The sequence below is a fragment of the Zootermopsis nevadensis genome, unplaced genomic scaffold, assembly GCF_977971745.1.
Source record: "Zootermopsis nevadensis isolate Lab colony 2312 unplaced genomic scaffold, Znev_1.0 Znev_ptg000011l, whole genome shotgun sequence".
Lineage (NCBI taxonomy): Eukaryota > Metazoa > Arthropoda > Insecta > Blattodea > Termopsidae > Zootermopsis > Zootermopsis nevadensis.
Genome location: NW_028259143.1, coordinates 6,290,263 through 6,301,952, shown reverse-complemented (window position 1 = coordinate 6,301,952; position 11,690 = coordinate 6,290,263). Strand labels below are relative to the sequence as shown.

Below are 11,690 nucleotides of genomic sequence, written 5' to 3'. Positions count from 1 at the left end.
AAAAAGCAACTACTGTCGTAATGAACAGAGCCAGTTTTTTGTTTCCAGTGCGTTTTAGTGCATTATGTAACTGTTACCAGACGCTTCACCTTTGTTAGGTTCAAATATTCTCCTAAGTTCCTTATGTTAGGACACTTTCACTTTCAATCTTTCTCTCAGAACTAAGAGCCAAGATTTACAATCACATAAAACACATACATTTTTATACAGTATAAGGACTACATGAAGATAAAATTTCTGACTGAATAATTATACAAGTTCCCTTAAACAGATCCGCTATATCGTTTTCCTTCTCACAGTTTAAGGGCACTACAATTCCCAAACCGAAAGTCATTTAAGATTTTCTGTGAAGAAATCATATATTGTAACCCATATTACCAAAAAATAAGCTGGTTTTAAAAACCCTCACATTATTTGTTATGTTAATTGTTATCCTCTGGGATGTGGCAAAATATTAAGCCTTGAGACCACAATTGATATCCTCACCGTCTCGAGAACCTTAAAGCTAAAAGAAAACATATCCTGATCTTTATTTCATACGGGATCATCATCACTGAACAACTGATTTCACATCTGGAGACAAAATATAAAATTTAACACAACTCAAAAAATACATTTTCGCCAAAAAGTATGCCAAACACGTCATCAATTCACTCGAATACTTATGTATATCTTCATCAACTTCGTATACATTTAATACACACGTATATATTATGCAAAAATTTAAAAATATCCAGTTAACTGGTCTCAGTATGCATACGAAAGTAATCAAACCAAGTAAATGTGAAAAAACACGCCACGTTTCTGCCGTCAAAAGTCAAGATCAGCACAGAGACATAACGTACAATGCATTATAATTACAAGTTTAACTAATCTGTGGATAATCAACAGTATGACTACAGACTGAACTTTAAGAAAGCGAGGTAGAAATGTACCCAAGCTGCCTGTAGTCCAGTATCTTCCTGGCGTCTTTGATCATATGGCTAGCTCGTTAGGTTTACTGTAAATTCGAGCAACTCATGCACCGTTGTGCTTTCTAATAAGTGTGTGAGAGTGTAATTTACTCTAAAGGACTACTGTAATTGTAGTTTAACTAGAGGACATGAACGTATGTTTGTACGTTCTTGTCACGCATGAAAACGAAAGTTGAGAAAGTGTAGCTCAGATCGGCGCGTTTCGTAAGCTGAAAGAAACCAGGAAGTCTGTAAGCTTTTGTAGACACTACCTCAAAACAGCGCTCGCACGAAAGAGCTCTTTATTCGTTATCAAGTATGTGCTTATAAATATACAGAAACTGCGGGACATGAAAACATTGCCAAAAATTTGATTTATAGATACGATATTTCCACAACGGGAGAAGATTTATTTGATGACTTCGTCTATTTGAAACCAAATTATAAATAAAATTTTTTTAAAAGAACATGTTCAGCCACGTTGGGTAATTTAATGGACAATTTAAGACATTACACAACGAGGAAATTCGTGATTTGATTTGTAAACCAATTATTGTTAGGAAAATGAAATGAGAGGTCACAATGACATGAAAATGTGGCTAGAATTGGATAGACGAGGAATGCACACACAAATTCAGTGGGGGAACCCTGTTGGAAAACATTCACTTCGACGACTAGGAGAAGGGAGGATAATACTAAAATTGATCATATGAAGATGGGTTTGAGGATGGGCGGTGGATGAAACTGATTTAGGATCGTGTTTAGTCACGGGCTTTGGTAGGCTCACTAAGAGTGTTGGACCTTTCGGTCATGTTACCCCTTTCTTCGTCAGTTACGAGGGTGAGTCAAATGAAAACTGTAAAAAAAAAGAAATTAATTTATTGAATGAAAGCGATACACAACTACATCATTTTTCTACATAGTCTCCATTTCGTTCAATACAGGCCCTCCAGCGTTTACGAAGTGTATGGATTCCTCTAGAAAAAAGTTCTTGTGGCTGTCTGCGCAACCACTCGTGCACCTCTTCATCAGAACGGAACTTCTTTCCTCCCATCGCCTCTTTGAGTGGCCCAAACATGTGGTAATCACTTGGGACTAGGTCTGGTGAGTATGACGGATGTGGAAGACACTCAAAGTGCAAGTCTTGGATTGTTGCAACTGTTGCACGTGCAGTATTGGGCCGAGCATTGTCATGTTGCAAAAGGACACCTCTAGTCAAAAGTCCACGTCGCTTTGATCTTTACTTTACTTTACTGTAGATGCTTTTCAGCTATAAAACGACGAATGGTACTGTAATGAATTATAAAGGATGTAGCAGAAATCGATTGTGGCATATTTTAGGTACTGCCCCCCCCCCCCCCGCATTTCTCTTGATTGTTAAAAAATAAGAAAACCCAAGGTTAAGACTGTTGATCGCCGGGTCAAAGATTCAGGTGAATGACCTCTTGCACACGAAGCGGATGTACTAACCATTACAACTCAACGGCTAGTCACAGATGATGGATATTTTTAAGGTTTGTTCGACTGGAAATTCTGTGCAAGAATCTCTAAGCTCACATTTCACATTAATATACATTAAATTTACGTAATACATTAAGCTGTAAATATACAGTATAAGTACCTATAATAAATGTAAAGCTAAATTTATCGTAGCTAATTAAACACCATGCTTTGAATTCTGCGATTTAATTTCTATGACCAGGGTATTTCATCTGAAATTAGCAAAAATTGTGGCTAATTATTATGGCTCACCTTCACCTATCTTGCGTCACACTCTTCGAGAATCACTATTGCATACAGCTGACTTTATTTATGCTTGTATAACTTCATTTAACGCTTCTTTTCTCGTACATTTGTGTGAAGTTTACACTTACAAACAAGTAAAGATATAATTTACACTTAAGTGATTTAAGTAGGTGTGAACAAGTTATCACAAAAATTTCTCGGATTTTGCGCCGTGTAGTTTCGCAGAATCTGACCGACGTTTCGGAGATCTTTAATACCGCCATCATTAGAGTGATGAGTTTGAAATATCGGTCAATTTCTACGAAAATGCTAGAGCAATAATCTAAAAGGCTGTAATTTTCACACTCACAGCCGTGAGTACCTGATGACTCACTACGAACTATACAAAACGAAAATAATAAAACATGAACTCCTTAAGCGAGAGTGTATTCACTGATTGCAAAGGGAGAGTATATGCATGATGGCGTGGGAGATATTGCAACTTTCGTTCCCGCATTATAATTTAGAGAAATGTTTGTTTTGCCCACTGAGTCTTCCTAATCACAATTAGACTGCAGTATGTGTGTATTCCTGGCTTTCTATGCATTTTTGTTCTTGACGCCATCATTTCATGCGGACATTTTTGGAACAAACGAACTGAAACCTTTTCTTTCTTAATCTGAATAATGATAAACAACTCTTAGAGACAGCAATAGTGACGAGAAATAGACCGTAGAGAGGCAAGTTGACAGTTGGAAGGACCATGGTTCGTTACCTTGAAGACAATTGTATATTTTGAATCCATCTGCGTAAAATTTCTCTACCACTTCTCCGCCTATTACAACCCTCTCCCTTCATTACTAGTGAAATAAATAAAAGTGTTCTTATATAAATGATTCATTCAGAGTTGAGATTTCGAGACTTCTACTGTGTAACTGGACCAGGATAGCAGAAATGAAGGTAGGCTGTGATAGAATACACATAACAATAAGCTACAGAGAATTCAAACTCACATTTACGCAGTTTTACTGAAACGTGTACAGTGATACTGGCTGGTAATAAGCAAACTAATGTACATTAAGACACAGCCAAAGATTTTAATAGGTAGCCTATAGTTTGAAAAATTTCTTCAGCACGTAATTATTATAACAGAGTTGTGGAGAATCAAACCTAGGATCACGAGGTACTAGTAACTGTTATTCGTTTTAATCTTAATATTCTAGTATTAAATGATGCATTCTGCAAGATTACTACAAGTCGTCGTAGTTATAATAGGGACACGATAAAGGAAACTTTAGAACTTTAGGTAATATTTATGGTTAATTTGAATATATAAGTGTGAATAGGTTTCTAGTTATAAGAATGAAGATTTCTGTCTTCTGGGTTGTTGCGCTGTGTAGTTTGGTCGATGCTAACCAACGGTTCAGAGGTCATACTGCCTCCGCTATGGGGCGCTGATGACGGAGGCAGTGTGACCTCTAAAACGTTGGTTAACATCGACCAGACTACACAGCGCAACAATCCAGAAGACAGAAATCTTTATACTCACTCACATTTTCCAAACTTTTAGGGGTTAACCCTTTTACCCTGGCACCAACGAATTTAGAGTCGTTTCCAGGCGACAGCACGTAGTTATAGTAAAAGGGCATGAAGGCTGGGAGACGGTTGAACCTAATGGTTTGTCATTAAAATATGCGGAGCTCAAAATATGAAGATTCTGAAAGCTTCGTCAAACAGCGACAACTTACAAAAACTATTATTACATTAGAACGTAGTGGTTCAAATCTGCTAACAGTCCCCCGAAGCTCAAATTCTGTGCAGGCCTACATCGTCCGTTTCTCCCATCTTAGCCGCATATCCAGATTACAGAAGCCACCTAGATTTCGGTATTCTAGGGCCTACTAGTACTAGGCAATATGCATAAATCATCAGGTTTCATATCATGTTTAAAATATCGCATGCATATCGCCACGTGATATGCTTAAGGCTGTGTCATTAACATATTTTATTTTCCCTTTTGGCTTCTCAGGTCCAACTAAGCGTGGTATTCTTCGTTCTAAGTGGATTATTCGCAACAACAGTTCTATCGGAAGAAATCGAAGTGACCGAGAAAAGTCTAGAGAATGGCGAAGAGATCAGCAGTAGAAACAATGACAAAATCAGTGAAGAAAACAGCGAAACCTCGGCCAGTAGTAACAACAAGAATGTCACGACTTATAAGAACAATTGGTCTTCAGCACCTCAGCCGGAAGACATTCAAAGGATTATAACCCCGGTCATTATTACGTCACCTCATGCGGACCGGAAAAACAATTTCTCTGCAAGCCCCATGCTGGACGCCATCTACAACCCAGAGTATTACCAACTTAACCACGAACACTACCTGAAAACAGCTCAGAAACATAACTCCCACACTTCCGAGCACCACTACTCGCCCACAGAAGGAGATGATGGGCAGAAGAAGCATCAGTATTCACAACCCCTGCCACCTGACCTTTTCCTTGCTCAGCAGTATCTGAAAGTCCAGCAGCTGAAGGAACAAGAACGAAGTAACAAGCAGGGCTTCCCAAAGCCAGCTCTACCTGAAGCCAAAAGTAATGGTTACAACTTTAACAGTGATAGCATATCATACAAGCCTTTGAAATTTGATACCGATATCCCATCCATCTTATTCACTTCAGACAAAGGATCGTCTATGACGAAAGACAGTGGGTATGACAGCAAAGAAGTTCCTTTCCAATATACTCTGCCGACTCCAATGAAGGGTAACACCCACCCTTACCCATACCAGAGTCCGTTCTTCAGCGGTGAGACTGACATGGAACCTCCGACCACCTCGAGTAGCTCTACAGCCGCCAAACACTATCAAGCGGGCAGCTGGATAGATGGCTACAAGACCGGCATCACCTATCAGGAAGGGTAAGATACTTGCTGTTACGGTTCTGAACAATTTATCTTATCTTCTTTAAGATTTAGGTGAAGAAAATCTGAAATGCTATAAGAAATACCGTATCAATATTAAATGCATACATTCATTAATAACGAAAGACTGTTTCCAAACTGACAATAAATGGATCCAGTAGCAACTCTTGATCGCGGGATTCGAAAGGACGATTTTAAATTTACGATGAAAGCAGTCGATTAGTAAGTTACATAACAAATATTTTATGATAGGATACCTGATCGTCAGATTTATTTAGGCGCAAGAAATATTTAAAAAAATTTAATGTCGTCTAAAACTATGCAGCCTCCCTCCGTCTAAAGAGACGCTACTATAGTAACTAGTCGTAGCTCGTGGAATTACCTGTATTCGAAAATGCAAATAATTTGCTCTATTATTCCACTAAACAATTGGCATATCACCATCCTATCTGACGATATTTGTGTCAGCGGCTAAGACCGAAACCACAATTCTTTGGTATCAAACTTGAAGATAGGAGTACAGCCAGGTTTAAAATCGTCGTATGCACGTCTATTAAATATAGTCATATTTCCTTTGCATAAGCAGATCCAATTTTAGAATACGAATCTTAAACTGAAATAAATTAGGAAGTGTATGCATAATATAAGAATTATGGCGCATTCGCCAGAATACACGTTTATAATTATGACCTTTGGTCTTTACGAATGGTTCCAATGGCAACAGATTTTCCGGGGTCAATTACCTTTGCGTGGGCTAAGTGTAAACAGATTTATATTTCTGTAGAATGGAACAACGACATATTTTACGGAATGTGAAGTCAAGGTGTCACCTTCCACAAACATGATTTTTTACGGTTATTTACTGCCCTCAATTTACTAACTCGGATGTGTTGCAGGGAGAAGACGAGTATGTGGAAGAAAGTGTTGAACATGCTGGCAGCTTTCATACCACTCGGTCTGTTCCTAGCAGCTTTGCCCCCCAACATTCTGACCATCAACACCACGCAGTAAGCAAAATGCTCATACTTTCCTAGCATATGACCAAGCATTTGTGTACAACAGAAAGTTTCCTTTCATGACCGGGCATTCTCATGGTCCTGAGTAGAATTCAAAGCTAATTATATTTTACATTCTTCATTAATGTTTAGTATCAAACAATATCACACAGGTCTAGCATTATGCCAGGTTCTAAGACATATTTTTGTTCTTCGAAATTCCATTAAAATGCTGAAATATAGTGAACACAACCCACTATCCGGAAAGTTACATTTAAAAATACAATTTATTACTATTCTACAATATAACTTAAGTTAACTTGTAAAGTTGAAGACTGAAAAGTTCTGTCAAGAAATTTTGATTTGTTGAGTAAAGATCGGCTTATGTGATAACAGTAGAGAATTGCAAATTACTAAGAACTACGGAGTCAGTTATAGTTTAGGCCTATGCGATGTTTTTTTTAAACTGAAGATTACATAAAAATGTAAAATATATTTCCGGGTTATCATAATTATAGGGGATTCAATATTTTTATTTTCCGTCTATACACAAACTTAAAATAATGTTGTTTAAAATTATTTAAAATTATAACATTCTCAGTAGATACTGCATCTTGTTACATTTTTTGTATCGACAATTAGAAAGACTTTTTACAAGTCACTTCCCTCTTCCCCAAGAGGATTTGGAGAGAATCTTACAAGAATGACCAAGCGCTTTTGCCTTTATGTTCATTTTATAACACAGACTAATTCCTCAGGTAAAAACTGAATGACTCGGAGAATTATGTCCTAAACATTTGTTTAATACAGATATTATCGTTAACTCTGTTATATTCAGCTCTATGGAAAAAGGTCAGATTATTACAATTACTACTTTTTCAAAATAAAACTAAAGCACAGTGTTAGGAATTACTTAAATTACTCATATTATTTATACCTCTCAACAATATTCTACGTTATTTGTTCCTTCTTCACTTTAAATTATACGTCTTTATTCATATATAAATGGAATAATGTATTGTTTTCTATAATTATGCTATAAAACTAGAAATAATATGCTCATAAATACAACTTCAAAGAGAAATTTATTAATTACGTTGGTGAAAGCGTTACAGATCAACTGTTTTGCCAGATAATCTGCTTTAATAGAACAGAAAACGTGGTACTTTAAACGTAACCGCAGACAGCTGATGGTCAGCCGAAAAGACCAGTAACAGTAGAAAATGACTTCTTATCTAGTTCAGTGAGACATATGGTGTTAGAAAGAGGTTTCGTGTTCCTCACGCTTTGTGAACACTCAATAGTTTATCGAACTTGTAAAAAGCAAATAAACAAGCGAAATAAAAATTTAACACTGCTTTAAAAATATTTTGAACACAATGAATGAGAATATTATGTGGTATATCATCCAAATATTTGCCTCAAAATGCTATCTTCTTAGTAAATATTTTCACTGGTAACTACAGTGTACAAAGAAGAATTCGGGAACCGATAGCAGATCGCGAGCTATCAGTTGCTAAACACCGCTTCGTTGATCGAACCGGCACACATAACATTCAATCATATTAACTGTTGTTTAATAACCTTTGTTAATTGTGCATTAAAGATAAAAGCGCCCTAGGAGAACATCACAGTTATATCAGCACCATCTGTTTTAGGCCGGATCTACCGGGCCGTCTACGTTCAGTGGACCACGAGGATTCTGGCAAAACTAATTCTATGTCGTTCCCCATCCTTGATTTGTTGGACAAGTATGGGATCGACTCTCTTGATGACCCAGAGTGTGAAAACCGGATATTCTGCGAAATGTCACGGCTGGGAGGGGAGCCAAGCGGAAACGTTGTCCAGAAAGCCTTTTGGCACCTTGCGCATGAGTAAGTACTCAGTTCTTAAGGTTTCTGAAGATGGTGCGTTATAATAGTCCAGGTCTTTGGCTGGTTCAAACAGGGGGCCAAACAGTTAGTGTTTCTGTCCTTACCATTTACCTGAAGACGGCCTTGAAATTTCTTGATTATATGAGCGATTATTAGCTGCACAAGAAGTAATCCATTCAATTAATTTAGTTGCTAATGTTTTAATGATTTTTATAATGAAAATATTAATTTCTTACATCCTGGATAGTCTTACTTTGTTTCATATAACAACGCTGTACCAATTGCTTCAAAAATGGTAGGATGGTGATAACCAGATAAGCATTAAGGAGAGAAGGATCATGACATTTTGGGAATTATTCTGGCTTTCGCCTGGAAGGGGGGCGTGCGGAGAAAAACCATGAAAAGCGTCCGTCAGGTTAACTGGTCTCTCACTGAAAGTATAACATAGAATTTGGCACCTACGATTTAGCCAGTAGCTGCTGAACAAACATTCTTTTAGAGGTTAAACGAAAGCATAATAAAGATGGCTGTTTTCTGGGACGTTGCTGTCTCCATAATCAGGGTCTCTCCCGGCAAACTTCTACCAGACTACAAGGGCACAACAACTCGGAAGACAGCCATGATTATACGTACCTGCCACAGTGAGAAATCACATCTCACAAGAGTGGGATTTACCTCAGTATTTATAATCCGGCGTGTCTTTGTTTCAGCACCCCTGATAAGACAGCGGATGACATGGGGATGAAAGAACTATTTAAGGCAGTGCGAACAAATGCCTGCGATATCTACAGATGTAAAGAACAGAAGCAAACTACAATTACAGCCCCAACACCAATACTGAAAGAAGAGAAACAGTAGTAAACGAAAATGTATATTAGAGATAACCACATAGTATTTCAGTACAACATGAAAATAGGCCACGACCGAAATTTTCGAAAACTATTTCTACTCATTATTCAAGATGACTCTCCCATATAGATGATTTTACTTCTACAGGTGAAAGAGAATGAATAAGTAACCAAAGAGCAGAGCTGAATACAGACATCGTCTTAACTTGTAAGATATGCTCCTCTGCTGAACATCTCTGTTTGTTATAACTTGCGACAATCTGGTAGCAACTTGTCGATTTATCAATCAATTTAAGCAGGCTTCTCAGCCAAAGTTCTAACAAAGTCTTACGTGCAAGATTATCTAAGTTTTATGTAGCTTATTCAGGGTAGCCGGGATAACTCACTCACAGTAATCAATGGATAAAGGCTGGACACAAGGCATTTGATTCCGGTCAGAGATCTTTGCACCACATTTAGGTCGACTTCTATTCAATAGGTACCACGAGCTCTTCGAGTGTTCAGCTAACTCACTTCTATCTAACGTCAGGGTTAAAAATTCGTAGTCCTATATCCACTCACCGGTACGTCTTCTTGATGTGGTGCTTAATCACGTACAGGCACAAGTTCAGTGTATTACGCGCTAAAATTTTAGTTTTAAATGAAGAAATAAAAACCCCTGTATACATGACTGTCTTCATATACTACATAGTACAATAATTATAGACTTAGCGGTAAAACATTTTACATTATTATAATAACCTGAACTGATAATCAAAATATACGTATGTTGTTGTAGTTTTATATTTATGATGCGATCTTTTTATTTGTTGAAATATTATTTTGTTTTATAAAAATAAATAGATTAATATAACAAATGGCGTCATATTGTTCTAAAATCCTACATGTAATTATAATTGTTTGCACACTGATTGATTTTAAAGGAAGTATAATGCGTATTTTAACTATTCTTCTAGAATTTTCCTTGCTCTAATTACCTTCTGATTCAATTATAACTTTTTCTTTCCTTTATCCTCCAACTACTCTACGGATCGAACAACGAACTCCAAGGAAAACTATCCTTCATGGGAAGTTCATAATCACTCCCGCCTTTTATAGAACCTGAAGGTTTATTACCATGTTCACAAGTGTCCACCTCTGTCTTGAGCCACACGAATCTAGTTCACATCCTTGTATATCTTCAAAATATCCATTTATTTCTTATCCACAAATCTACGTCTAGGTCCATCTCTTAAGGTTTTCTAAATAAAATTCTGTATGCATTCTAAATGTTCCCCATGCGTGCTATATGCCCCATCTATTCCATCCTTAATTTGATTATCCTGATAATATCGAGCGAAGAATTAAATTTACGAAGGTCCTTACAGAGAATTTTGACGGGGAAACCTTTCAGGAAATGGTAATTTTGAAGAAGATAAAGGAGATCCGAGGTTGATATTAACAAATATGTCGGGAAAATAAATTCAGCGGTTGTAAAACAGGTGGAGCGGGCTTACAAGTCGTGTCTAACGGCGAGTTTTGATATTAGAGGCGCTAAATCTTCCGGTTCAGCTACCAAGACGGAATCTCAGTACTGCCCTGGATATTGCGGAAAATATGATACAGGTAACACTTCATATCCGCTTAATCAGCCGTTATATCAGTACAGAATTGGCGACAACTTAAGAAAGTCAGTAATAGCTTAGCTCGTTAAACATAAAAGAGCTGCATTCCTTTACACGCCAATCCACTTGTTTGAAGGCCTACCAAACAACGCTTTCAAAATTGTTACACTTGTTTCTTCCCACACGATTCTCCATCCAGCGTCGGAACATTCAATCTGGGCTACACTTCGGCCTACGCGAAAGACGCTTAGCCCCTTGAAGCCGAACAACAGGGGGAAGAGAAAGCAGACAGAGAGAAGTTGAGAGACATTACACGTGACTGACACAGAGAGAAATTTTCGGATACGAAACTTCCCAGGTGGGTTGAAGAGAATGTATGTCTTTCTGTATTCTACAGGATTTCTGAATTGTTATTTTACATTTGGAATGCGGAATTTATTACAGTTTTTATGTTAACACAAGGGAGAGCTATTTTAGGACAGGATTTTTATATATTATTTAAAGGACTGCGTGGGAGGTACATCGAATTTTAATTGGTATTAACCTTGGTAAATTTGTTATTATCTCGAGGATTTTATTTTAAAAGGTATGTAACTTGTTTTCGTAAGATTCTACAACGCAGCCACAGGCGGGAGAGGCATTAGTCAATATGGGATAGAAAAGTGGTTTACAGACTACTAATGCTAAATTTACATCACTAGCGGAATGTTCATTTCGTGTAGGAAGCAGTTGACTTGGTCTGCAGTTATGAATGATTGGTTCGAAGAAT

General features: G+C 37.4%; 1 protein-coding gene across 1 annotated transcript; it reads left to right on the top strand.

Moving 5' to 3' along the window:
• Window positions 1-3,595: 3,595 nt before the first annotated feature.
• LOC110828093 (uncharacterized) lies at window positions 3,596-10,174 on the top strand. The gene is made up of 5 exons (XM_022060421.2): window positions 3,596-3,638; window positions 4,708-5,597; window positions 6,497-6,607; window positions 8,254-8,469; window positions 9,180-10,174. The coding sequence occupies exons 1-5, from the start codon at window positions 3,633-3,635 to the stop codon at window positions 9,325-9,327; spliced, it is 1,371 nt and encodes a 456-aa protein (XP_021916113.1). The 5' UTR covers window positions 3,596-3,632; the 3' UTR covers window positions 9,328-10,174.
• The last annotated feature ends 1,516 nt before the right edge of the window (window positions 10,175-11,690 follow it).

Excerpts from the sequence above, each read along its gene's own strand:
- LOC110828093 (XM_022060421.2), top strand. Across the intron at positions 6,608-8,253 it reads CTGACCATCAACACCACGCA|GCCGGATCTACCGGGCCGTC; the intron begins GTAAGCAAAATG and ends CATCTGTTTTAG. Across the intron at positions 8,470-9,179 it reads TTTTGGCACCTTGCGCATGA|CACCCCTGATAAGACAGCGG; the intron begins GTAAGTACTCAG and ends TCTTTGTTTCAG.